This window comes from Aspergillus pseudodeflectus, assembly GCF_044049435.1.
Source record: "Aspergillus pseudodeflectus strain CBS 756.74 chromosome Unknown BJX68scaffold_11, whole genome shotgun sequence".
Lineage (NCBI taxonomy): Eukaryota > Fungi > Ascomycota > Eurotiomycetes > Eurotiales > Aspergillaceae > Aspergillus > Aspergillus pseudodeflectus.
In genome coordinates this window covers 643383-669264 of record NW_027263787.1, presented here as the reverse complement: position 1 = coordinate 669264, position 25882 = coordinate 643383, and the positions used below count along the sequence as shown (strand labels likewise).

Below are 25882 nucleotides of genomic sequence, written 5' to 3'. Positions count from 1 at the left end.
GACAAACCGGGAACACACGGCGACAGGAATATATTTAGCAGGTGCGACCGGCGAAGCAAACATAGAAGGAAGAAAGGGCGACCCTCTGAGGTCCTCCGCTATGGTTTGCTAGTTTGTCGTAATCCACACCGTACACCATTTCAAGGAAAATGGCAGGCATGATGGGCGAACCTCTCGTTCTCCCATTCTAGTCTATTGCAGAGCCCAAGAGATGCCTTTATTTGCCACTACCGTGACCTACTTGGTCTCGGCGCAAGATGCTGATACGACCCCGCATGCAGATAAACAGCCACCTCACTCCACAGATCCTCACCCGCAGTCTCCGCCTGCCCCTGACTGATCCGATCCGTGTAGAAGAACTCCCCCAACAGCGGGCGCACATCGCCCATCCACTCCTGCAGTCCCAACTCCAGCGCCAGACTGGCGAGGTGGTGCACGAACCATGCGTGCGAGCTGTATCCCCGCGATGCCAGCCCGCCGATGAACAGAATCCAGAAGAGGAGGTCTGGCGCGGTGCGGATGAGGCAGGTGAGTGGTAATGGTGGTTGTGGCAGCATCCCAGTGTCCATCGTCGGCCCCGTCTCCGCCTCCACTACTACTGGGTACAAGCTTTGCCGGAGCGTCTCGACCATAACCTGCGTCATGGGGAGGTTCTGAAAGTCGCAGACGCGAGTGAAGAGGTAGATGATTAGTGTGAGGCGGAGGTGCTCGTTCAACTCGGAGCCGTTGCGAGGTGTGCCTTGGTCGAAGTGCGTCCAGAGGAGGTCGTGCTGGAGGACGACGAAGAGGTCGTTGTCCGTGGGAGCGACAAAACCTGCGTTATTGGGAAATCTATTCGCGAGCTCAGAGTGGCGGATGAGTCGGCGAAAGGCTTCGAGGTGGCCCCTCATGGTCGGGTGCAGCGCTTCACGCCAGGGGGCTGTCGTGAAGCGGCTGCCGAGGGCTTGGGGTTCCAGGGCAGCGGGGATCTCGCATTCGTATTCGATCTCTTGGTTGCCGAAGATTTTTGGTTCGTGGATGATGGCGTGACGGAATTTGCGCAACATTGGTAGGAGGGGCCGTGTGTTCCGGAGGGCCGCGATGATGAGGAAGCCCCTGGAGTTGAATTAGTGGGGTCATTGGTAGAGATAGCGCTGTTCATACTGATAGACTGTGGAAAGTAGCATATGATCGAGAGCATCCAGCCCCCCCAGCAGGGATATAAGCGTCAGCAGACCCTCGAGATGAGTCTGCAGCGCCTCGGAATTCGCACCAAAAGCCTAGACACACTCAATAAGCCTAGATAAAAATACCATCTTCCTAACAAAAGATCACACACCTCATTCGCCACAAGCGAACTGATAAGAAGCACCGTCGACTGAGTGGCCGCTGCCACCGGGTCCCGCAAGAGCGTACTGAGCGTCTTGAGCGCCATGATCCGAAACCCTATAGAGTCCCTGTTTGACCGTTGAACGAGCTGGGCCGAGACCCCCTGGCTGGATTGCAGAATCGCCCTGTGCTCGGCTGCCCTGAACGCACATGTCTGCAGCATGGCCGGTGACGCGACTGCGTGTTGCATCCACCAGAGTTGCATCTCGGGGGCGTGGAAAGGGTATGAGGCGAAAATAACGTGGTCGCCGACTTTCAGGGTATTTGAACATAAGCCTCCCTCTCGTTCGGATGGCATCAAAACAGGATTGATGGGATGTTGGACCTACAGTGATGCAAGTACATATTCAACCTCGCCGCGATGGGCTTCACGTATGGGGAGAAGGGATCCCCGTACCTGCTGTGGCTGGGGTAGGTTGACAACGAGCGTCTCTCGCAGCTCGTTTGGATAAGCCTCCGGTTTCTGGCATTTGCGTATCCGGCAGCTGCTTGTTCATCCTGCGATGAGATGCGCGTCCTTAACAGAGGTCGAACGTTTAGCCGATCGATGGAAGCCTGCTTCCTCCTCTGGTGAAAATTCCGGACAATGAATGCCTTTTCTCGACTGCCCAGCTGGAACTCGACAAACATGAAATCCTTGTTCCCGGGTCGATACCCCAAACTCGGACTCGGAGAGACATCTGTTGTCACAAGCGGGGCGCTTAGTGGATGGAAGATGAAGGTTGGCTCAGGGAGCGACGAGTCCGTTGTGAGTGTTTCCTCCATGATGGATCAGACGAAGACTGGTGTACTTGATCCGGCACAAATATTGATATTGCTCGAAAGATGAGGCATTATAGAGGGATGGATAGATTGATCTCTGTTGTTGAGAGCGGCTTGAATATGGAAGATCAGAAACGGGCTTTGAGTTTCATCAAGGAATAAAAGGAAACGGTTGTCAATCACTAGGCTAGATAGAAATTGGCTCTTCGCATTTCGCATTTCGACTAGTTCGTGTCCCAATAATGTATTTATACTCGCCTATCATCATTCTGGTCCGGACTTTGTGAGCCTCAAAGAAAAGCTAAGATAAGCGAGCTCCACAATGAGGGCACGTGCAGCAACAGTTTTTTAGAGTTAGAATTTGGAGTGGAAAATCTAGAAAAGAGGACCGGTGACAGCCCTCGACTTTTCAAGATTATTAGTAAAAATTTGTTGGTGATGTTCTACACTCACAAGTTGGTTTATGCCAGGACCCAGAGGTTGGGGCTTCTTCCCAGCTTCAGCCTGGCTGTAAGATTAGGAATCAACCTTTTCATGCAGTGAATCTCCAAAGTGGGGCTAATTCCAAGCCAGATAAGACATCATAAACAGACTTAGAGCCTAGATCTATATTTATCCATTACCAGTCGTGCACAGCTGCAATAGCCAAGACACATCACACACTTTAGTCACAACCGCCAGATACTGTTAACCGCTCTTATAGTAGAGAAAAACTCCAAGTAACTGATTATTGTGGTAACCTTTAGAGCCGCGGGATGTCGCCCGAGAATTAGATGCCTCTAATGCATATGATTGATAGCTGCGCGCTACTAGTATTCACTCCCACTCGAGTGTTTTGTTAAGGGCTCGGCTGATATGGAAGACGTCTTATGAGTCAATTCCAATCAGACCACCATGCTCTCGAACAACCGCTGACAAGTCATAGAAAGAAAGGGAAAAAAGGCAAAACAAGTAGGGCCGTAGCCTGTTGAAAAGCTTGGTAAAGCTTCAGGTCCCGACGATCACAGGTCGCTAGTAATCTGGGGCCTATTTAAACTACACTCAAGCCATCCCATTAGTCAAGTTCCTCCGCACACAAGGAAGCAGGCGCTTGGTCCCACCGGTGTTTTCCTAAATCCAGGGTAAGCAATGTTTCAGTGCATCCCGCCTATCATTTTGTCAGCTCTGAAACCAGCTTATGCGGGGCCCCAGGAAAGTCGAGGGGGAATCGGGGATTCGTCGCCTCCTTTAGAGGTACAGTGAAACAGATTGTGCACAGTTGGTTAATGGGATTTTGGAATCGCTGGAAAGACTGGACTTAGCAGTCGTGATTTGCATGTTAGGTCCCTTGGTGAGTGAGTGAGGGTTGAGACTCTGGATTGGATTGGATTGGATTGAAGTGGATGAGACGGCGATGAATATCCAACTCTAAGTGGAGGATGAGAGATATAGGAGCCAAGGCGCTACAAAAAGTGCAGACATAGCTTTATAACCCATATCATCTTTGATTTCATCTTGATTGGACGAGCGAGTACTAAAGGTGGGATATATACCTTACTGGAGTATATCTATATCCCTTGAGGTTGATCATGAGCCATCATTTTGGCCAGCCTACTGTGGCTAAAGAGTTCTGTTTAACCCTGATGTCATTATATGGCTCTACCCTGACTGGAGGTCCATTTTTGTCGCCGTTTATAGTCATGCGTGGAAGAGAAACCACCTCACGGGCCGTTCAATCGAGCGGTTGCGGTTGATGGTAGCATGCTCTCTCAGTCCCATATTCTCCGCTGTCAGTCTGTCTCTCTTGTAAGCCCTTGAGCCTGTCAGCCACCATGCAGAATAACTGACAGACTCACCATCTCCCGCCCGAGTGTCGGCCATGACGAGGTCCACAATCTCATGCGGCGTATTCTAGACCGACCCCTTTCATTCTCCTTAATAACGTTGTGGATAGTCATTAGTGGTGCAAAGATGGAACCTCACTGCCCATGCATGTAGTCCGGCTCGTACCTATCCGCCTCGTACTCGTACTCAATACCAACATACATGCTTGTAGATTACCTTGACCGCTTATTTAGTGGCAAGTGTCGCCCATATTTTAGAAATCTCACTCTGGCCCCGAAAGACCATGGTCGACATACACGAAGATGATCCCAAAATCCCAACCCATTAGCCATTTATTCCACGCTGCCTTGGAGCTGAGAGCTCATGAGCACTGCACCACAGACGAGTTCGACCCTTGGAAAAGACCGAACATGTTCGGATTCGGCAGTGGGACTACCGGCCGGCCGCGGCTGTCCTGAAACATTAAGGGGCGGCGGCCCTGACTCGTAACGATGGAAGCCTGGCTTAGCTCCCTCAAGCACTTTAAACCTGCCTTGGCAATCAGAACAAGAACAACAGCGTGTGGAACAAGAAATTCTGGGTGGTGCTTGTCGACCAGGCACAGGCTGGGCTGCAGAACTTGAATTTCCCCGGCGTATGCACCCCGGATTAGTTGACGGCAATCATTTCCACCTATTGGGATCTGCCCGAACCCCTTTTGCCCACGAGACAACCTCCGGCGGAGTGGGCAGAAGGAGCATTTGAAGCAGATAAATTTTCCGCCCCACCAATCAGCCCAGCCTTTAATATATACAAGGCAGCCGTGCAGAAACTGACAAACGCCACGCGGGTCACAGGGCGGGGCTGGCACGGCAGTGGTCTGTCTGGGACTCTTCGCCGAGAATCAAGCACGATGGTGAGGCGACCTGAGACGTATAAATACTCCCAGGGGGTCCTCCGTTGATCCCTCCCAGAAACAGAAGAAGAGCAAATCTATTCCCCTCCCGAGTCAATATGAAGCTTCTTGCGCTTCTCTTGCTGGCCGCTACCAGCGTTGGCGCCGCCGGGGTGACTGGCGCCGCGGAAGGCTTCGCCAAGGGGGTGACTGGAGGAGGGAGCGCAACCCCCGTGTATCCCAGCACGATTGCTGAATTGGTTTCGTACCTCGGGGACAGCTCGCCTCGGGTCATCATTCTGACCAAAACGTACGTTGTGTTTGGTTCACCGGCAGAGACGGATACTGACTAGACTTTGCAAACAGCTTTGACTTTACGGGCAGCGAAGGGACCACAACGGGCACTGGATGCGCCCCGTGGGGGACTGCGTCGGGCTGCCAGCTCGCGATCAACAAGGATAACTGGTGCACAAACTACCAGCCCAATGCTCCCACCGCCTCGGTGTCCTAGTAAGTATACCATTCGGCAGACAGTAAGCACTGGCTAACTGGACAAAATTGCAGTGACAACGCCGGCGTGCTTGGTATCACGGTCAAGTCCAACAAGAGTCTTGTCGGTCAGGGGTCTAGTGGAGTGATCAAGGGCAAGGGCCTCCGTATTGTTAGCGGGGCAAGTAACATCATTATCCAGTATGTCCCACTCTTCGTCGCTTCGTTCTCTCCATGAGCGGTGTCAGCTAATACATTATCCAGAAATGTGGCCATCACGGACCTCAACCCCAAGTACGTCTGGGGAGGCGATGCGATTACCATCAACAACGCCGATATGGTCTGGATTGATCATGTCACGGTGAGCCATTCCATCCATTCTCCGCTCTGCTTCCGTTCTCGTATATCTGACAATGGAGTGCAAATAGACTGCGCGTATCGGCCGTCAACACCTCGTCCTGGGAACAAGCGCCTCGAACCGCGTGACCGTCTCCAACAACTACTTCAACGGCGTCAGCTCGTACTCGGCCACCTGCGATGGATACCACTACTGGGGAATCTACCTGACCGGATCCAGTGACCTGATCACATTCAAGGGCAACTACGTCTACCACATGAGCGGCCGCGCTCCCAAGGTTGGAGGTAACACTCTTCTCCACGCGGTATGTCGTCGCGATCCTCTTTCGTCTCACCAAAGATCCCCACTAGAAACCCCCCCTCTAATCATTCGTACTAGGTAAACAACTACTGGTACGACTCCTCCGGCCACGCGTTTGAAATCGGCGCCGGGGCCATGGTCCTGGCCGAGGGCAATGTCTTCCAGAACATCCCCACCGTCGTCGAATCCCCCGTCAGCGGCCAGCTTTTCACGAGCCCGAATGCGGGCACGAACGCCGTCTGCTCGACGTACCTGGGCCATACCTGCCAGGTCAATGGCTTTGGAAGCTCGGGAACCTTTAGCCAGGCGGATACGGCGTTCCTCGTGAATTTCAGCGGCAAGAATGTGGCGGCTGCGGCGGCGTATAGCGTTGCTCAGAGCAGTGTTCCGGCGAATGCGGGACAGGGCAAGTTGTGAATTAGACTTGAGTGGGGAGATACTTCGGAGCGAGGATAGCCATGTCGGGGTGTCCGCCGGACCTGCAGGTCCCTGGACTGGACGGATCCTTATCTTCTGGACACATCCTTATCTACAGGCACATCCTGGTGGGCGGTTCTAGCAATTCGGGGCTCGTTTTCGCGATAATTAGGCATTTATCAGTTATACTTGTATAGTCCGACATGTGAACAAACGGAAAACGCGATTCGAACATTCCAGGTCCCGATTGTAGGCGGCAATCTCCCATCTCCACTCGGTGACAGGAAGAGAATGGGGCTGTACCATGACAACAACGGTCAGTTAATTACTATATCCCTGCTACGGAAACATGAAGGATCCAACAATAAGTGTAAGAGGCCTTGTTAGGACCATGGTAACTAGGCAGGGCATCAATTTAGGCCAGGGACCTGGTCTGGTCTGGTCTGGTCTGTTCCTCCCGAGCGACGACGAATTGCGGTAGCGAGCGCTGCTAAGCTTCAGTGATGGACCTTTCCCTTTTCATATTTGGGCCCTCGCCGTTTTGTCTAATGTCTCTCTCTGCGGAGATGGCTTTTAGAGAAGGTGTGCTTTGCCCGCCTTGAATATAGATAGATAGGATTCTGTGGCATGTCTGAGAGTAATGTAGTGCCTTTCGATTACACGACTGAGAAGGGAAGGGAGGAGGGCTTATGTAGTTTGCAAGTGTGGTTCAGATTGTCATGCTACAAGTCCATGATAATGAACATAAAGGTATACCAAGCCAGTATGCATTGGACCTTGTCTTGCTGAGTGGTCCCTATATAAAGAGACAGACAGCCAAAATCCAACTGCCCTAAAAATCCCTCGGGCCCCCTTCACCAAGCAATTCTGGATAAAGCACATAAATCGGATCCATCTGCTCGACATGTCCACAGGCGGGCTCACTAATATAGTAGCCGATAAACTGCTGCGTGGCCCGATCATACGTCTTGACGACGTCCAGCGGGACCGCAAGGAACTGGCTCTCCTCCTGCCGCTAGGTATCCGCGTGCGGCGAACGTCGAGTATACAAGGCGGTAGTTTTCCGTCGTCGTGTTGTTGCCGCCGCCGTGCATTACCGAGCTGAAGATCAGGAGCGCGTCGCCTTTTTCGAGGGTTGGGGTTATTATCAGCGAGGGGTCTGGGGCGGTTGGGCGGGATGTTGACCTAGCGATGAGGATCCAAGTTAGATTCCTGGAGAGAATAGGGCATAATAGACAGAGAGACATTAGGAGAGAAAGAAAAGGGCAAGTACCATAAATGACTCCCCAAAACAATCTGCGTCCCCCCATTCTCCTTGGTAACCCTACACCCAGCAACCAGCATCCCAATCGAAATCTCCCTGCGCGCATCACGAGCATCATCCCACTCATCGACCTCATCTCTAACGCGATGATTCACATAACTATCCCCATGCAGCGGCTGCGCTTTCCGCCGGGTCCAATCTGGATTGCCACGGCGGCCGTCACATATGGTTTCGACACGGACTCCTTGCGCGTGTCACCCCACCAGAATGTGCTCCGGGTCGTAAGGAGCGCCGTGCAGAGGGATTGGAAGAGGGGATTCATCGCTTGGGGTGCGAGTGTAGGTTGGGCTTGCGTCGATGAGGCCGTTGACGCGTTTTGTTTCTTCTGCTCGCTGCTTAGGACGGAACGAAGAGGGGAAGTAGACAGAGGGAGGGAAAGGAAGACGCACTGGGAAAGAACTCTCCTTCCCACTCGCGATCCGCGTTCAGCCTGTCTTTGATTTCATCGTATGTCTGGTCGAGGTCCGTGACGGAGACGAGGCCGCGGATCACCACGGCGCCATCACGTCTCATAAGGTGGATTATGTCTTCGAGGGCAGCGTCGGGCAGGTACGTGATAGTGCCCGGAAGGCGCCATGTTAGATAGGCTATAGGATATGAAACGTATCTGAGTTCAATTGATAGGCAGCGTATGGGTCTTGGACAAACTGCGTTCAGACCTATTTCACGGATGATAAACCAGCTCTTCGAGCTCCTGTTTACTCTCCGGTTAGCTGGTAAGATGAGTGGCGCCGACGATATCCCAGCGCGGTGATCCGTGCACTCCACCTATCGAGGGTTGATCTCTGTAAATGAGGGGTTCGTCACGGATGAGCTTGTACGGCGAAGTTGACAATAAAAGTAAAAATAGCAAAGATAAGCGAGAGCTGGAAGGTTGAGGCCTAGACCCAGAGTCAATGGCAGCCATGAAGGATATTTCTAGTCGGACTGGACTTGGAGTGATATCGACCCCGATATAGAACAACCGCTTTTCAGGGGCGACGGTACACACGACGTTTTACCAAGTCTGGGCCGCGGATCTAGAAGCAGGCAGCATACCAATCGGGCGCCCGCTGAGTGGATAGCAGGTTTTTATCGTGGATGAGAAGCTTCAATGCGTTCCTGGCGGTCAAATCGGGGAGCTCGTGGTTGGTGGTGTAGGAGTCTCCGGCGGGTATTTTCGCAATCCCCAGAGGACATCGGCCGGGTTTATAAGCGCAAAGCACCTCTGTGCAGGAAAAATATATCGAACTGGAGATCTCGTGCGGAGGAACGCTGCCGGACTGGTAGAGTGCCTGGGGCGCCGGGACAATGAGGTCAAGATTAGCGGCCAGCGCGTCGAACTGGAGTCAGTCGAGCGTTGTCTACTCAACACTGGGCTTGTGTGGGCAGCAGCTGCGCTGAGAGTCGCCGAGCAACAGACCGGGGGTGTCTCCACGTTGGTTGCATATGTGGTACCCCGCAATGGAAAAGTCATCGATCCGGCATCGGTACACGCAGCATACAAGCAAAGCGCTCCGTATCTGATGCCCCCCGTGTAAAGATCGCTAAGGCGTTGCCCCTGACGGATAATGGTAAGGTTGATCGCGGTCAACTTGCTCAACATTACAAGGAAGATTTGGAAAGTATCATGCAGGGGCAGAGGGAGCTCAGCACCCACTACGAGAGCCGTGAGAGCCATCTTCACCACCTTTGGGGCGAGGTTCTCGGGATGCACCCAGAAAACATCAAGCAGGACGACAGTTTTTTCTCAATAGGTGGCACATCACTGCTCGTCGCACGTCTGCTCGCTCGCATCAAACAGACTATGAATGCTTCGATCCGTGTGGCTACCCTTTTCGAGTGCTCTACTTTGAAGGAGATGTGTGAAGCAGTGGAGCGAAGCGACATGGCAGGAGTAGAGGTATAACCCTGGATTGAGGATATGGCTCTTGGTCGAGATATAAACCGCAAGGCCGGGGCTATACCGGACGGGAAATGTGATTTGGAGGGCCGGGTATTCCTGACGGGGCAACGGGCATTGTGGGCTCGCACCTCCTGGTGGAATTGCTGGCTCTTCCTTAGGTCAAGACTGTGGTGTGTCCGGTCAGAGCACAAGTCTTATCGCAGGCGCGCCTACGAATCCAAGACGCCTTTAGGCGGTTCAGGCTAGCCACTACATCGGAACAGGAAGTAAAGATTCTCGCCCTCTGCGGTGACGTCTCGAAGCCTAGCTTTGGCATCAGTCAAGCCCAGTATGCACATTTTGCCGCGTGGTGCAGCGTCATCTTCCATCTCGCTGCGCACGTCAACTTCGTGGAACCTTACTCGAGTCACAGAGACTCCAACGTACAGGGTATCTTCAACATTCTCCGCTTTTCCGAAGAAGCCCGACTCAAGGCGGTCCACTATGCATCCAGCATCAGCGCCTACGGACCGACCGGCCTAGTAAGCGGGGCACAGTTCCTCTCCGAGAACGAGAGACCAGCATCTCACGTAGCAGCCATTGAGTACGAGAACGGATATGGATAGAGCAAGTTTGCAGCAGAGTACATCGCCTGGAACGCAATCGACAATGGACTCCCCGTGACCATTCATCGGTTGGGATATGTGCTCGGGCACACGAACCCGGAACGAGCGATTGGGGCCTTGAACTCGGATGACTTTCTCCGCCGACTTGTGCGCGCTTGCTTGCATATTGGCTTGTACCCGTCCTTACCCAAGATAAGAAAGGACCTCGTAGCCGTTGACATCGCAGTCTCCAGTATGCTGCATATTTCATCACAGACCCAACAGTTAGCGCATGCATATAACATTGTGCACCCGCGAGAGCGAGGAATTTCCTTGTCCAACCTATTCCAGATAGTTGAGAGGCACACCAAGCGTCCTATGCAGGAAGCTCCGTACGAGGCGTGGATTGGGGCCTTGTCGCAGATACCAGATAACCCGTTGTCCTCGCTCATGCCGATGCTGGAGGAGCCCGTTTGGAAGGGTCGTTCGCGGTGGGAAATGCAAGAGGCGATGCCGGAGTTTGAGACCGAGAGTCTGCGAGAGGTACTGAGAGACAGCACGATCCTTGATGAGTGTCCATCACTAGGGTCTTTGATCGAAAGTTGCGCTCGAGTGTGGGCGAATCAATGTGGTAAACTTGCGTGAGTATTTAGGTTCCATGGGAGCAATGGGCAAAGAACTGGGATTATCTTCATGGGAACAATGGCGGTTGAAAGACGAAGGGGTAAGAAGGGGAGACGAGGAAAGGTTCTGAGGCTGGTGTTGGTGGGAAGGAGCAGCCAAATCTTCATGCGGCCTCTTCCGAGTCTTCACGGCTCGACCAACATCCTCTTGGTCTTATCTGTATTGTCATTAAGTAGCTTCATGAATTATAGGCTTTTCTATATTTTCTCGTTATCCTTTGAGAGTGTTTCAACTCCACGATGTTTTCGAGGGCGTCCGTCCATGGTGGAGAGTGTAGACAGTGTTGAGGGCAGCAAGATATATTGTCGTTCACAGAGCGAAACACCCACAAATTCTTTGACTAACTGGCCCATTTGCATATTACACGCAAAGGAAACAAAGTTGGAAAATTTACACTTCAAAACATTCTCCAATGATGACGTTGTGTCTCCTCCGTACAAGCGCAGCTGAGGCATGCTGAGTAATAGCACAATTATCACGTGCCTCAACGCCACGCCCAACCGGCTGACAAATTCCCCAAAAAACGGGCCAGAGTCAAATGAGTCGTCGAGTCACCGACGTGGTGTCTTCTAATCATCAAAAAAATACTCAGCAGCTATCAAAAACACCATCGCAATGGAAACAGAACAACTATACAACCTCAACTGGGGCCTGGCTACAGACCCCAGAGACCCTCTGCTCCCCTGGGAGTTTGAATTCCCTTCCCCACCTGCACCGCGACCGGGGGCTGGAGTCGGAAACCACCAGCAAGCGCTGGCTGCGGCGGACAGCGCTGGCGCAAGTGCGTGGGCGGATCCCGAGCTCGACCTGCTACTCTCCGCTTCGTCGTATCCGATGCCTGAGCCGATGCAGATGCCGGAGCAGGAGTTTGGTCAGAGTAACCCCGTTCAGTTATATGGGGGCGTTATGCTGGAGAATGAGTCTTCGCAGGGTCTGCCGGTTGGGGATGCCTCGGCTCTTGCCGCGCCCATTCCGCCGAAGCACTCCACCAAGACTGGGAATGGCGATGCGGTGAGGAAGCGCGGGAGGCCACGAAAGGTGTTTGAGAATGGCGGTGTTGATCCGGAGGAGGTACGTTTTCCTTCCGGTACGATTCGAGTGTCTGCTAATTAATAGCAGCGACGTCGCATGCAAGTCCGCATGGCGCAGCGGGCGTATCGCTCGAGAAAGGAGGCCAACGTCAGCTCGCTCAAAGATCGCATCAACCAACTCGAAACCGCTGTCAAGCAGATGAGCACAGCCGTCATTTCCTTTGGCGACGAGCTCGTCCGGTCGGGCGCGTTGGACACGTACCCGGATCTACTCCGCCCGCTCGGCAACACCGTACAGGCATGCCTAGCTCTACCAGCTATTCACCAGCTAGACGGCAACTCAGATACCCAACTCGACCTGTCAGGCAGCTCAGGCCAGAAGAAGCTCCTCTCCATCTACCCATCCCCCTCATCCAGCAGCTCCGAAGCCGACACAATGGACATTCTCGAATTCATCGACCGCCTCCACGTAACCTGCTGCTACCAAGCGTACCTCGTTACCGCAAACCCCGCCGTCCCCCTCCGCCGACTGGAAAAGCCCTTTCGCATGCTCCTCAGCCTGATGCCGCGCGCGTTTGTCGCAGAGTACTTCAAGGACTGGCTGCTCGCGCGCGCAGGGCATAAGTCTCTCGACCACTGGGACCACGTCCCGTTCTTGCAGATTGGCGGCGCTGGGACACATTACACCCCGGAGTCTGCTGGGCACTACCCATTCTACCGTTCGCAGAAGGCGTCGAGGATCACGGACGACCTGTCGCAGTTCCCGTCGGATATCCAGCGCGAGCTCGACGATGAATGGTTTGATTTGGGCGATCTGGAGGGGTATCTGCGAGAGAGGGAGGTTGTCTTTCCGGCGTATATCCCCGCGGTTACGAGTGTGTGGTTGGGAGAGAAGGCGCCGAACGCGACTGGGGCGTCGAGGTTGATATCAAGTATGCCGACTGTACCCATTGTGTTTACTTTTGCTAATTTTTTTAGGGCTGGTACGAGGTGCTATCTGTCTCGGGCGATCACCAGGTTTCAGGAAATGCGATGTCGAGAAAGCCGTCGATGAGTTTGTAGCCTCGACGGTTGATTCCGATTCCTCATGACAACCGACCAAAAATCCAACCAAGCCTTACGATTCACGCCATATAGACGACATCAAACATACGCATCTACTTTACATAATTTACCCACCGACGTTCCTGTCCCCAGATATCCGAAATAAGTGCCACAATTACTATTAAAAATTAGCCATACTATGCTATACATGTCTTAATACAAACTCTCTTCACTTTACTCCCTCTTCCCCTTCCCCTTCCCCTTACCCCCAACCCTACCACTTCCCTCAGTCTTAACCTCCCCCTCCCCCTTCTCATAAACGTACTCCCGCTCATCAACCCCCTCCACCTCCCTAACAATCTCCTCCATCTCCTTCACCTGCTTCTCCCACTGCCTCTTCCCCATCTTCGTCTTCGGATCAAACAGATCCGGATCGGGCTCGCGATAGCTCCCGCCCAACCGATCCCACAGCGTCGTGAACTGCCCGTAGTTGTAGTTGAAGTACAGGTGGTGGTACGTGTGGCAGGCGGACCCGTTGATTATCGCCGAGCGGGTGATGTACTCGCCGTCGTCTGCCAAAGCAAAGCAAAAAGAATTAGAATCAGCAAGGGAATGAGAGCTCTCTCCCGCGCCAAAACAAAAGAGAACAAAAGAGAACAAATATGGTGGGAACGCACGAATAAAAACCGTCCAAACCGTCACAAACCCAAAGAGCGCCAGATACGCCCTCTTCTCCAACGGGCAAAGGAACGGGAACACATGATACGGCAAAGACTGCGCCCACCCGTCTACGGGATGAAACGCAAAACTCGCATACGGACTCGGCACAATCCACCGGTGGTGCCGCTTATGCAGCCACTTGTACACGGCCGGGTGGTGCTCGCCGCGGTGGATCCAGTAGATGCAGAAATCGGTGAAGGCGATGAAGAGCGGGTATTGCAGGATATTGTACAGGGGGAATGGAGCGGTGGCTGGGGTGCTGTAGAGCTTCGAGTAGCCGCGGACTTCGGCGAGGAAGAAGGGGACGGTGAGGGCGGCCATGAGCGGGATTGCGGAGAGGGCGGTCCGTAGTTCGAGGGGGATTTGGCGCGTGAGGAATTTCGGGTGCGTGAGCGATTTTTTGTCGAAGATGAAGATGTAGCTTAGGGTTGAGGTTGTCAGGTAGACGAGGGTGCCGAAGAGCCTGTTCTTTGTTAGCTGGTGGGAGTGTGGATAAGATGGGAAGGAAAGGGAGAGAGCACCAGGCAATGATGAAGAGGCTTATTGTTTGGCGGAGGACATTATCACGCTGAAGAGCGCTCTTATCCGCCCATTCTGAGGCTTCAAGAGGCATGTATTCGGAGATGGCCTGGTTATAGATGTAGTTGCCATTGTGGGTGTCTCCCGATGCGGGAAGCAGGGTCGAGTAGACCCGGTCGAAGAGGAACGTGTCGAGTATATCGAGGACGAGATCCATCTTGACCTTTTTTTGTTTCAAATCACGGAAACAATGAACTCTACCGCTAGTACTGCTTTGTTGTTGTTAATATACCGCGTACTAGCCCAAGTCAGCCCAGACGGATCAGTGGCCGCCGGGGTTGGAAATTTGCGCATCGTATGAGCTTCAACCCCTGAAAGTTGAATCAGGCGACATCCTGACAAGACAAAGCTCTCTTATTGATTGACCGTTTCAAGTACTTGGAATAAGGTCTTATAGCATATGCAGGTACAGATGGAAATTATTGTATGCAGCTCCGCTTCTAACCGCCATTTCATATTTCTATACTAACATTGGCGGAAAGGGCCCGTGATTACTATTCTTGTTAAGCTACTAAGGACAATAGAAGGGTGTGCTGCTCTAACTTGCTCACATACGGCCAGTTAATGAACGTATTCTAGACGATTGAATTGCCTATGCGGGGATAGCCTTGACACTTGGAGCTGTGGTAACCTTGCCCTAGCAAGCACCATTCCTCACGGACATTCTAAAGGCGGAATTGATTTCTTATTTACGAACTTTGGACCGTGACTGTCGGTTAGTACACGTCTAGTGGAGGGACTCGCCTCCATATGTGTGTAGCCGCCCTTGCTGGATGGACTGCCCTGGAGCAAGAGGATAAACTTGAATACCCCGGATTACATTCATTGTACACTATTACCCCATCCGCAGTCCTCAAATTGAATACTGCACAACTGGCACCGAACTACTGACCGTCCGAATCCCCTGTTCCCTCCCTGAATTAGAATCCCCCTCCTCGCACCCCAACCCAGTCCCCTCCGCCCCCGGCAACCCAATATCAATCCCATGCCCCAACAACCACGCACTCGGAATCGAAGCCCTCTGCCCCAACTGCTTAAACTCCTCCTCCGTCTTCGACCGCGCCCACAACTTAATCGGATGCCCCCACGAATCCGTCGTGACCCCCTCCGCCTTTTGAAAATCCAGGAGCGTCGCGATCGCGCGGTCGTTGCGGTATTCGACAGCGTAAGAGAGCGCAGTGCGCCCGTGCTTATCCTGGACGTTGGGGTCCACCCCATGTTCGAGGAGGAGGCGGATTGTACGGTCTTCCTTGCTTCCTGTGGCTTGGTACCGCGTGCGTTTGATCATGCAGAGGAGGGCCGTGTTTCCGTCGGTGTCGCGGACCAGAGGGTCGGCGCCGAGATACAGCAGGAGCTTGGTCATTTGCCATTCGCCCTTTACGGCAGCGAAGAAGAGCGCCGTCCAGCCAAGGGCATTCTTCGTATGAAGTTCCCCCCTTCGGTCGAGGACGAGCCGCAAGGCCACTTTCATCCTATTGCACTCGACAGCCTGCATCAGCGGCGTGTACGCGAACGTGTCCGTGGGCCCATCATTATCCGCCCGTGCATCGATGCGCGCCCCAGCATCCAAGAGCAAATCCACCAAGTCTAGATAATCGTACCTCGCAGCAGCAAACAGCGGCGTCATTCCCTGGGTATCCTTGGCCTCGAGGTCAATCCCCGGATGCCGCACAAGCACCCGCACAATCTTCACCTTCAGATCCCGAATCGCGCGCACGAGCGCCGAATGGCCCGAACCGTCGCGAACATTCACATCGACGTCGCTTCGCGCAAGCAAGAGCTTCAGGACCTCGAGCCGCCCCGCGCGAACGGCCGCATGCAGCGGCGTGAGCCCCTCCAGGTCTTTGAGATTCACGTCCGTCGTCGGATTCCGGACGAGCATGCGGACGACCTCGATACACCCCGCGTACGCGGCATCGTGCAGGATCGTCTGGTTCTGGCGCCCCGCGACGTTCGGATCGGAGCCGTGTTTTAGCAAGATCTGCATCGTCTGGAACCGGCGATGCGTATACGCCCACTCGAGCGCCGTCCGCTGCCCGCCATCCTTGTAATCGAGATTCGCTTTCCCGCTCTCAATCAACACCTTGCAGACTTCATCCTCGGAACTGGCTATCGCCATGAAAAGCGCGATCGAGTACTCGATCCGCGGATCCTGCCCCGTCGAGGGATCCTTCAGGAACATTGCTTTCACGAGCGTATCCTGCTTATTCCGGCAGATGAACCGATTGCCCGACCCATCTTCGCATTGGTCCTTTACGGGCGGGAGAGTGCGATCCAGCAGGATCCGCACAACCCCCGCATGCCCCTCTACCGCCGCAGCGCACAGCGGCGTCCACGGCCTACACCTCCAAAACCCATAATTCGCGCCCCGAGACAATAAATATCGCACCATCTCCTCTCTTCCCGAGCACGAGGCCGCCTCGAGCGGCGTGCAGTGGTTCTGCGTCGCCTCGATATCCGCCCCCAGGGCGAGCATGCGTTTTACGGTGGGGAGCTGGCCGGTTCGCGCGCCCCAGAAGAGGGCGGTCGAGTTGTGGTGACGGATGTTGTTTTTGTAGAGCATGTCGATGAGGAGGGTGTAGAGGTGGGTGCTTGTTTGGGTTAGGGCGTTGAGGTCGCATTCTCGCGTCGTGGCCTCGGCGATTAGGAGGAGGATGTCGTTGGGGAGGGTGAGGAGGGAGGTCGACGTCGAAGTCATTGTGGGTGGCTGTGGGGGTCCAGCTGGAGCCACGGGTGGCCTCCCTGGATCGAAGTTGGAATGATGGAGCAGTGTCTGTTTGATGTTGAGGTTGGGATTAAGATTAAAGGGATCGAGCTGAGCTGTAGCTGATTAATTTAACTGATACCTGATGACGGCGAGAGTGGGTGAAAGTGCGGGGAAAACCCGAAGCAGGTGACTTGGTGGGCGAAACGCGGGGGGCGCATTGCCGACCACCACTGCCTTCTTATGCGGTCTAGATCGCCTGGACTGGTGGTGCTCTCACCAAGCCACCCACCTCATACAAATCACACTGCTCATACTAGTAAACCATAAAACGTATTCATAACCTAGTCAAAAATTACTGCACAATCACTATCACAACCTATAAACCCTCCGATCATAACTCTTCGGCCAAACGCCATTCTTCCCCGGCGCGATAATCCCCTTTGGATCGAGCGCATTCTTGACCGTCTCGTTGAACCGCATCAGCGCATTGTGGTTCCAGTTGTACGTCTCGGCGATCTGGTCCATCAGCGCCAGGTGCGTGCGGTACTCGCCCCAGCCGTGCTCGGCGCAGTCGGCGATGAGCGTCTTGATCAGCCAGTGTGCGCGTTTCTTCATTTCCGGGGATTTGCGGTCGAAGACTATGCAGACGATGTGGTCTGGACTGGTGGTTAGTACTTGTTCGCCAGAAAAGAAAAAAAAAGGAACGTACGCATCTCCCTCATCCCGACTGTAAATGTCCCGATGAAATCAAGTCCAGCCTCGGTACATCGCTTCTTCGTAACCTCGTACTGCAACATCGCATCATCACCCGAGATCTTGGAAATCGGGGAGAAGAACAGGTGTGCGCCGTTGGGGAGCCAGTCGATCCACTTGAGCTCATCAAAGGTCGGTATACCCGAGAGGGTCTTTGCGCGTGTATGCAGCACGCAATTCTCCTTGATATCCTCTGGGAAGAAAAACTTGGCACCAGGAATTACGGAAAAGGCTTCCTTTATGAGTTTCCAGTGAATGTTGCGGATTGGTTCGGGGCCCTATTGAGTGACCTGTTAGCCCTTTGGGGTATTCAGAGTGGAGCAAGGAGCGGCGTACGTAGAGTGCGCCGTAAAAGTTCCACCGGCCAAGGTTTAGTTTCTTTGCGATCGCATCTAGCTCGGCATCATCGAGCGGCTTGTTAATATTCGAGGTGTAGGATGATTTGGAGCCGAGGACTGCGGCGTCGATGAGGATGTGGCGGAGCGTAGGGACATTTTGAAGGATCATTTGCTGTCTCTACTTAGTATGATCGCACGATGATCAGGGATGAGGGTGCATACAACACGCAGGGGCCGAATAATATCGACAGCCTTATGTAGATCCTCGTCTCTAGGCAGTGTGATCATGTACGCCTGGTATCCACCGGGGTTCGGCATCAACTGCTCATGATATTAGCTCCGATCACCATGAATATCAAGAAAATACAGCGTACCCATATTCCCATCTTCGTGCAGATACCAACATTACCCTGCGAAAACAGACCGTCGTTGTATGGACCGAACCCGTATGGGAAAAGTTGCCAGCACTTGTTCGCCTCGTCTTCGTGGTCGTGCTTGGAGCCGTTCTTCGGATTCTGAGGGAGGGCACCCATGCCGGTGCGCATGAGTTCGCCCGAGGGGAGAATGACTTCCATCCCGCAGTGCATCATCCAATGATCTAGTCTGTCAGCCGGGTCTTCAAGAGGGAACGAGTGACGACGTACCGCCGTAAGGAGTATATCCGACTCCACGTTCCAGGGTGTTTCCCATCACGGAACCGCCTCCGATGTCAGGTACCTACGCATATTATTAGTTCGGCTCCTTACAGAAAAATTGGGCATGGCGTACGTCAATCCACAACTTGTCACTCAACCCATTATCAACAAGATACTGATAAAGCGACGCAAAGGTGACGCCCGGCTCAACGACGGCAAATGCCCCATCGACATTTACCTCGAGGACACGGTTCATATACTTGCCCATGTCAATCACGACGCTTCCCCTCAGTCTTGGCGCAGCCCCTCCATACCCAGAATTCCGGCCAATGCTAGTCGGCCACAGCGGGATCTGGTACTCATTTGCTAGGCGGACGAGTTCCTGGACTTCGGGGACGGAGCGCGGGTCGACAACAGCTGACGCGACGAAGTAGTCCTGATCGAGGACGTGGTGAGGATCGTGGGTCTTCGGAGGCTCATAGTAGGAGCCGTCGACAAGTTCAGTGTCGGGAGTTATTACTCGGAGGTTTGCGGGGCTGACGATGGCTCGAGCAGCGGTGATGAAGCGCGAAAAGGCATCGAGACTCGTGTTCGGGGGGAGGGCTCGCGGAGCGGGGACGGAAGATGCCATTGTGGAAACAGTTCAAATTGCCAAAACTTGATGAAAAGGTCTGGAGAGGATAGGGATTCTCGCCCAAGGCTGGACACTCTCATGCGTTATATACCCCGCAGTCCTGGGATCTTCGGCCCCGCGTGGGGAGACCGCCGATGTCTCCTCCGCTTCTATCAACTTGAATCCAAACTATGGTCCGCTACAAGAAGCCTTGCACTATCCAGATGATGGTAATCCTCGGACCGGAACTCCCCCAGATTCTCGGGGCAGACCCGCAAGTGTGGTTCGTGAGGAGGCGGGGGTGGAGCGACGACCGATCCGTGATGGTCACCGTGGAGTGCAACAGAGGCGTAACGGATGGCTTGATATGAGAGCCTGTTGAGTATCCTTATCGCCGATATCCCCATCATCAAAACTTGGAAGGTGCGATGGACCGGTATCACCCTAGGGACACATCGTGCCTTCCTTTGTGGTATATCGGACTAGCGAGAAAGGGGCGACCGATTCAGGGAGCGTAGTTGCCTGTTACGGAATTGAACAATTGTCAGGAAGGAGCGACCCATGCCCCCGATTCTGATATACTCGGAATGATAACCGTCTACTATTTTCTATCTCAAACAACCATCTGCCCATGACCCCCCAACAACACCATCACACCGTAGTTCAAGGAATCCGAACTATGTACTTGGGACCCTGTTTTACTTTGATTAGCTCTCACGACAAAGATTCTTTCTGGGCAGCCCTACGTTGTTTGCGACTTTTGGATCGAGGATATTGGTGATCTGATCAAACTCGACGACCTGGACATCTGGCGTCACCCTCCCCGACACAACAAACTCGACAGCCTCCCGCATATCTCCTCGCGTCCCGACCATTGACCCAATGACTCGAATCCCTTTGTCGATGAGAAGGAGCGGATGGAAGCTGACAAGCTCACTTGGGGGTGGAATTCCGACACAGACCAGAGTACCAAACGGGGCCACCGATTTCAATGCGTCCTCATACGCAGTCGCTTTTCCGGCAATGGCCAATGCAGCACTCACTCCGTGACCTCTCGTCAATGACGCCACTGCTCCAGGAACGTCTTTCGTATGCAGTACATCAATGTACACATCCGCCCCGGTGGCCTTGGACAACGCCCCTTTCTCGTCTCCTGCATCGATCGCGACGGTCCGATATCCCATCGCCCGAGCATACTGCAAGGCCATGGAGCCTACGGCGCCGCCGCTTCCCCAGATACCAATCCATTGTCCTGGCGTTGCACCACACACTTTCAGCGCCTTGTATGCAGTGACGCCGGCACATAGGATAGGAGCTAGCTGCTCATCGGTCGGCCCATCTGGTAGGGGAATCAGGTATCGCGCTGGAACAACAGTATACTGGCCAAACGTTCCATTGACCTTCCGACCCGAATGTATCTGGTCGAGGCACCGTGCTTCGCCGCCATCTGCTAGACACGCGGTACATCGGCCACAGACATCGCGCACCCAAGACACGCCAACGCGGTCACCTACCTGGATCGCCTCCTCAGACATCAAGGCGGAGCCCACCTTGGCTATGCGACCGACGCCTTCATGGCCTAGGATAGGACACGTTGGTCCGAGAACACCAGAGGCAAGCGCTAGGTCTGTTCCACAGACGCCGGTTGCGGAGAGCTTGACGAGGACTTCCAGAGGCCCGAGGTCTGGCACTGGCAGCTCTTCAATTGCATACGTCGGTTGCGGGCCTGGTTCCTTCTTTGGTGAGACGTGGTTCTTGCTCGCGTGGGAAAAACTTACAAGTAGAACAGCCGCCTTGAATTTCGTTGGTGTCATTCTCGCGCATGGATTGATGGATGAGCGGAACGACGGAGGACCGCACGGGAAATTTTCCGCTTTATGAGGCAAAGAGTGCGATCTTCATCAATAGTCGCAGTGGGGGAGGCGCCGCTCGTAAATCGGAGTTCCCCCCACAGTGGACCGCGTCTTTCGCAGTGCCTTAATTGGACTCCACACATTGTCCCCGATTTGGCAAATCTTGGGGCCAGCTCGACCCCGCACTTGTTGCTAAACCCCATAGCAATTTCATCTGGGAACTCGGCCTCCTCCAGGCAGCATTCCCTGCCCCATACACTTCTCCATGTCGGAATCGCGCCACTACTGCCCACAATGTCCTGCGTCCTTCCGTCGTCAGGAGCACCTTGAACGCCATCGGGCGTGCCGTATGTACAACCCAAGTTTGGAACCGACGGTCAACTGATGTCGAATAATGCAGACCGCGGAGACCGCCCTTATCGCTGTACGTTTTGTACGCAATCATTCAAGAGAAGGTATACCAGGACGTTCGCTCCACCTTGCAACTCAACTGACGGAGAAAGTGATGTTTTGCAACGACACTGGCGCACCTGCAAGTCTCGAGTCGACGCTGGCGCTGAAATACCTCAGCTGCCTGCTGCTCCGCGCCCAAAGAAGCGCCGAGCCTGTGATCGCTGTGTCCGCCTGAAGAAGGCGTGTAGCCAGAGCTCGCCGTGTGAGGCATGCCATGCGAAGAATCATGCATGCACTTATCAATATGCAGACCGGACTCGAGGAGCCGACAGTAACTCTTCGCCTGCTGTTGATACGTCCATCTTGGATTTTGTGACGGGATTTGATACGTATTCGACGCCGTCGGATGCATTCACGTCGCTCATTCAAAGTGACTTCTCTCCCAACTTCCAACTTGACTCAGCGCCTTTCGATTCAGTCATTGGTCTTTCGGCCTCGCCATTTACGAGCTTCACCTTTGGAAGGTTTCATTTCCTAGACAAGTTCACCAGCGTCACCGGCTTCGTCAGCTCGTTTGAATGCATGAGAGAATACGAGATTAGAGAACTGGCAGCGGCTGTGACGGAGATGGTACTGGCAGACAAGGATCCAGACATGTCGATATCTCTAGACTTTCTGCCACTGTCCTTACCGTCACACGGGAGCGCAGAGGTGTCTACCGGGATGCCTCCACGATTATCCATTGGTAGGGACTGGCTTTCTGATCCGCTGGCCGCAATCACCAACAAGCTTGTCTATGCGCTGAAGGAGGTTGCATCCAATCCAAGTCCTGGGTCGTCGATCAACCTGACGTGGTCGCCATTTATTGAAAAAGTCTGTGTCCAGTTCTTCAGTCCCCCAAACGTCAGACGATATCTGGCATACTTCTGGTCATTCTGGTACCCGAACTGCCCCATCATCCATAAACCGACCTTCGACGTACACGACGCACCGCATACCCTACTCCTATCCATGACATTAATTGGCGCGAGCTTCGCGCCGGAGGAGGGAACACAGCGGAATGCGAAGCTTTGGTTCGACAGTGCCGAAGAGCTGATCTTTGCCGACGAGCATTTTCGCCGAGCCGTATCGACGGGTGATCAAACCGCGGATGATTTCACAATTCGTCGCGATGCGGTGAGGGCTCTTCAGGCGGCGTACTTGATGTGCCTACTGCAGAACTGGGAGGGGGATGCCAACAGCAAGAGACGGATTAGGCGGGTCAGGTTTAGTATGGTGACATCGGTACGCCTACCAGCCTTTGGCAAACGTTTATGGAGTACTAACGTTTTAGATCGGTCGCGAACTAGGATTCGCCCCGGGCAGCCATCATGAGCTGATGACAGAGGAGAAGAGTTGGGATCGATTCGTTGTAAAGGAGGAGTTCAACAGGTAGACCGCTCGGTAGTTAGCAGACCACCGGCTGACTCGCTTAGGACGCTGGCATACATCTTTCTGCTCGACACGGCCTTTGTCATCTTCAACAATACGCCGCCGAAAGTGTCGGTATCAGAGCTTAACATCGACCCTCTCTGTTCGGAGCGCTGCTTCCAAGCAACTACCGCAACTGACTGCTTCACGTACCTTGCTGAGCGAGACAGAACGATGCCGATCTCGGCCTACTCCTTTACAGGATTGGTTTTCAGGGTGTGTCAGGGCGATCTGAGCGCTCCAGAACGTGACTACATTGCTCGACTGGGCAAGTTGAATATCTTCATGATAGTCAGCGGTGAGTGCCACATCTCTTTTCTCCACGGCTCTTCATCTAATTCCGTACCAAGCATTCCACACCCTCCTCTTCCACTCCCGAAATACCCTCGCCCCACAGGCCGCTATCCTGCCAATCCAACAAGGCCTTAACAACTGGAAACTCATATGGGCCGAGCACGAATCACTCGATACAATGGATCCCACATGCTTGAACCCTGGATCACCAGCCGAGTGCTGGAAGCGCACCGGGTTTATGGAGTATGCACCGGAATACTGGACACTGGCGCAGGCGATGATAATCAGCGTGCAGCAGACGCAGACAATTAGCGAACCCGAGTCCAGTTCCAGTTTGGGATTGCTTCTCACGCGCTTTGATGACAATGATATGAATCAGCTTCATCGGTTTATCAAGTGGGTTTCTAATGCGGGGATATTGAGGGTTTGAATGTGAATCTTCTCATCTAGTGTCCGTTCGAGGCTCAGCATGATACCGTGTAATTAACGCTTTGTACAATACTTAACTTGAATATCATAAAGATCTACTGGGACATGTGGGGTGGGCTTAGGGTTAGGTGCAAGGGCAGGTAAGACAAGAAAGGTACCATGCCTCCGCCTTTGAGGCGTTGACTAGATCTGTCAAGGAAGCTGAGGTCGCAGCTCTATAAGGCCATGCCTGATTCAACACTCTACATATCCCCATCAGTTACGCCTGAACTCGCTGTCCGTTTAAGATTCACTTTTAACGGATCTTACCTTCATTTTTTATGTCATTTACCCATGACTTAGGCTTCACAGGCTTTGTCATTATGTAGCTATATTCACTTTACCCCTCCCTCGCCCTAGTACTATCTCATGGGAAAAGCGCAGTACTAAGTATAGTCTAGATCTCTTGAATCACACAATACTCCTCAGCCGTTTTATGACTCCACGCGTGTTCGCTGCCGGCGGGAATACCACCCTCTCGCCGCATGGACCGCGAAGATAGACTCGGTCTGGTATCAGGAACAAGACGACTCAGACAACCTGAGCTTGAACACGAACCCGCTGCCACATATTATGGCCACCCTCATGCACCACCATCCGGCTGTGGCAAATCTTCTCCGTACGGAACTTCTGATTGCCATTAGAATCATGCGTGCCCGCCTGAGCCTGAGTGTTTCCAAGGAGCATCAAGTGGCGCCGGCATGTATTGCCCTCGCTCTAGATACTCTCTTACTATGTCTGGATCGCCATGCTAACACGCACATTTTCTCTCTCTCCCTCTTACCCTGCTAGGTTATGCTCGTCTCGTGTTTTAATGGGTCCAAGGCGCGCAATGTTCAGGCTCACTATACCAACGGCGAGATGTGTTTTCGTAGGAGTCCAGTCTACGGGGAGATATCTGTAGCGCGTTGGATGGGGTGGATACTGTGAGTATAGCCCGTTCACTGACTCAAAACGTCGCTAGGCACCAAAAAGCTCACTTCGCTGCACATTCCATACAATATCATTGATCAACCTCCCAAACCAACGCCCCCTCCCCCCTCTGCACCCTCCACTGATTCGTCGCCTCCAACATCCCCGGCAGCCCCGCAAACAACCACCCCCACTTGCTCACGAACCCCTCGGACATCTCCCAGCCAGACACATCCCACGGCGGCGACCACGCAATAAGCCCACGACGCGATATCTCATCGTCCGGAAACCCCTCATACAGTCCCCCAATACAATCCTCCCACAACTCGTCCTCGTCGAATGTCCCAGCGGCCCGGATGAGCCTGTCGCGGCCCTCGGGGCTCGGGAAGAGGTCGATCCAGTCGCCGTGGGGGATTGTTTGTTGCAGATGTGTTGGGTGGAGCGATGCTGGGAGAGAGTGGATGTGTTGAGGGGTGGAGGGGGAGGGGAGGAGGTGGATGACTTCGTCGGTGCAGGAGAGTGGCGTTGTGAGGAGTTGGTTGGTCAGGGCGCGGTTTACGGCGAGGGCGCGGAGGGCGTTGTATTGGACGAGAGTTATTAGGTGATCCGGGCAGAGGGGGAAGATGGTGTTTTTGAATCGGTGCTGTTGATCTCGGCGTGCGTCTTGTTCTGGGGGGAGCAGTAAGGGGTTCCTCGCGTTGTATACTTGCTTCATGCGGGGTGCGGGGACGACAGCGACGGACTGCTGTGATATGTCCCAACATTCTACCAGCGCTTCCTCTACATTAGATTGAGGGGCAGTTGTGGCGGTACTGCCAGTACAGCTCGATGCTGTGGCTTCTGTTCCTTTCGCTGCTTCTCGGGCTTTGCGTCTCCCTACTAGGATGTTAGGTACAACAATCGCATAGACTAGCCCTGATGAGCAGGTCCGCTCGGACCGGCATTAAATAAAAGAAAGGACAAGGCTTGAGATCTACTTACGATAAGCCCTTGTATTAAGCCGAGTCTGAGCTCGCCTGCGCGCTGCAGCATCCTTGGTCCCGGTCCAATCGTCATCCTTCCGTATCGCCTGCACGCAGTGAGCATGGCCGCCGTCTCGACAATTGAAGGACGGCTTTAGGACGTACCTCGACCAGTTGTGGCATCAAAGCAACCTGGATGTGCGGTACTACCGGATTTACCGACTGAAGCGTATTATTCATG

General features: G+C 53.7%; 9 protein-coding genes across 9 annotated transcripts; 4 read left to right on the top strand and 5 right to left on the bottom strand.

Moving 5' to 3' along the window:
* Positions 1-227: 227 nt before the first annotated feature.
* BJX68DRAFT_264673 (uncharacterized protein) lies at positions 228-2133 on the bottom strand (the record flags this gene model as incomplete). Its single annotated transcript, XM_071045008.1, has 4 exons — positions 228-1095; positions 1144-1259; positions 1319-1620; positions 1698-2133. 4 exons carry the CDS (start codon positions 2131-2133, stop codon positions 228-230), a joined length of 1722 nt encoding a protein of 573 aa, XP_070901643.1.
* Positions 2134-4906: 2773 nt separating this feature from the next.
* BJX68DRAFT_274441 (polysaccharide lyase family 1 protein) lies at positions 4907-6719 on the top strand. Its single transcript, XM_071047666.1, has 6 exons — positions 4907-5138; positions 5195-5338; positions 5393-5518; positions 5582-5678; positions 5746-5979; positions 6054-6719. Exons 1-6 carry the CDS (start codon positions 4948-4950, stop codon positions 6390-6392), a joined length of 1131 nt encoding a protein of 376 aa, XP_070901642.1. The 5' UTR covers positions 4907-4947; the 3' UTR covers positions 6393-6719.
* Positions 6720-7670: 951 nt separating this feature from the next.
* On the top strand, positions 7671-10830 carry BJX68DRAFT_264671 (non-ribosomal peptide synthetase; the record flags this gene model as incomplete). Its single annotated transcript, XM_071045007.1, has 6 exons — positions 7671-7994; positions 8146-8265; positions 8784-9185; positions 9239-9598; positions 9760-10122; positions 10207-10830. 6 exons carry the CDS (start codon positions 7671-7673, stop codon positions 10828-10830), a joined length of 2193 nt encoding a protein of 730 aa, XP_070901641.1.
* Positions 10831-11324: 494 nt separating this feature from the next.
* Positions 11325-13181, top strand: BJX68DRAFT_232555 (bZIP transcription factor). Its single transcript, XM_071039498.1, has 3 exons — positions 11325-11940; positions 11989-12832; positions 12879-13181. The coding sequence occupies exons 1-3, from the start codon at positions 11485-11487 to the stop codon at positions 12989-12991; spliced, it is 1413 nt and encodes a 470-aa protein (XP_070901640.1). The 5' UTR covers positions 11325-11484; the 3' UTR covers positions 12992-13181.
* BJX68DRAFT_253980 (sterol desaturase family protein) lies at positions 13044-14400 on the bottom strand (the record flags this gene model as incomplete). Its single annotated transcript, XM_071042819.1, has 4 exons — positions 13044-13122; positions 13270-13516; positions 13622-14127; positions 14186-14400. 4 exons carry the CDS (start codon positions 14398-14400, stop codon positions 13044-13046), a joined length of 1047 nt encoding a protein of 348 aa, XP_070901639.1.
* A 2919-nt stretch (positions 14401-17319) lies between these two features.
* On the bottom strand, positions 17320-19309 carry BJX68DRAFT_274434 (uncharacterized protein; the record flags this gene model as incomplete). The annotated part of the gene is made up of 7 exons (XM_071047665.1): positions 17320-17606; positions 17660-17981; positions 18040-18213; positions 18264-18362; positions 18416-18639; positions 18686-18758; positions 18810-19309. Coding segments are annotated over 7 exons (1679 nt in total), but the record flags the coding sequence as incomplete, so codon positions are not given.
* Positions 19310-19887: 578 nt separating this feature from the next.
* BJX68DRAFT_274432 (zinc-dependent alcohol dehydrogenase) lies at positions 19888-21103 on the bottom strand (the record flags this gene model as incomplete). The annotated part of the gene is made up of 3 exons (XM_071047664.1): positions 19888-19982; positions 20036-21022; positions 21068-21103. 3 exons carry the CDS (start codon positions 21101-21103, stop codon positions 19953-19955), a joined length of 1053 nt encoding a protein of 350 aa, XP_070901637.1. The 3' UTR covers positions 19888-19952.
* A 304-nt stretch (positions 21104-21407) lies between these two features.
* BJX68DRAFT_264665 (uncharacterized protein) lies at positions 21408-23729 on the top strand (the record flags this gene model as incomplete). The annotated part of the gene is made up of 6 exons (XM_071045006.1): positions 21408-21489; positions 21543-21597; positions 21646-22819; positions 22869-22966; positions 23011-23303; positions 23356-23729. 6 exons carry the CDS (start codon positions 21408-21410, stop codon positions 23727-23729), a joined length of 2076 nt encoding a protein of 691 aa, XP_070901636.1.
* A 1041-nt stretch (positions 23730-24770) lies between these two features.
* BJX68DRAFT_253977 (DUF3425 domain-containing protein) lies at positions 24771-25881 on the bottom strand (the record flags this gene model as incomplete). The annotated part of the gene is made up of 4 exons (XM_071042818.1): positions 24771-25459; positions 25493-25555; positions 25661-25748; positions 25807-25881. The coding sequence occupies 4 exons, from the start codon at positions 25879-25881 to the stop codon at positions 24771-24773; spliced, it is 915 nt and encodes a 304-aa protein (XP_070901635.1).
* Between the last annotated feature and the right edge of the window lies 1 nt (position 25882).

Excerpts from the sequence above, each read along its gene's own strand:
- BJX68DRAFT_274441 (XM_071047666.1), top strand. The coding sequence starts at position 4,948 with ATGAAGCTTCTTGCGCTTCTCTTGCTGGCCGCTACCAGCGTTGGCGCC. Across the intron at positions 5,339-5,392 it reads CCCACCGCCTCGGTGTCCTA|TGACAACGCCGGCGTGCTTG; the intron begins GTAAGTATACCA and ends ACAAAATTGCAG. Across the intron at positions 5,679-5,745 it reads TCTGGATTGATCATGTCACG|ACTGCGCGTATCGGCCGTCA; the intron begins GTGAGCCATTCC and ends GAGTGCAAATAG.
- BJX68DRAFT_232555 (XM_071039498.1), top strand. The coding sequence starts at position 11,485 with ATGGAAACAGAACAACTATACAACCTCAACTGGGGCCTGGCTACAGAC. Across the intron at positions 11,941-11,988 it reads GCGGTGTTGATCCGGAGGAG|CGACGTCGCATGCAAGTCCG; the intron begins GTACGTTTTCCT and ends AATTAATAGCAG. Across the intron at positions 12,833-12,878 it reads GGCGTCGAGGTTGATATCAA|GGCTGGTACGAGGTGCTATC; the intron begins GTATGCCGACTG and ends TAATTTTTTTAG.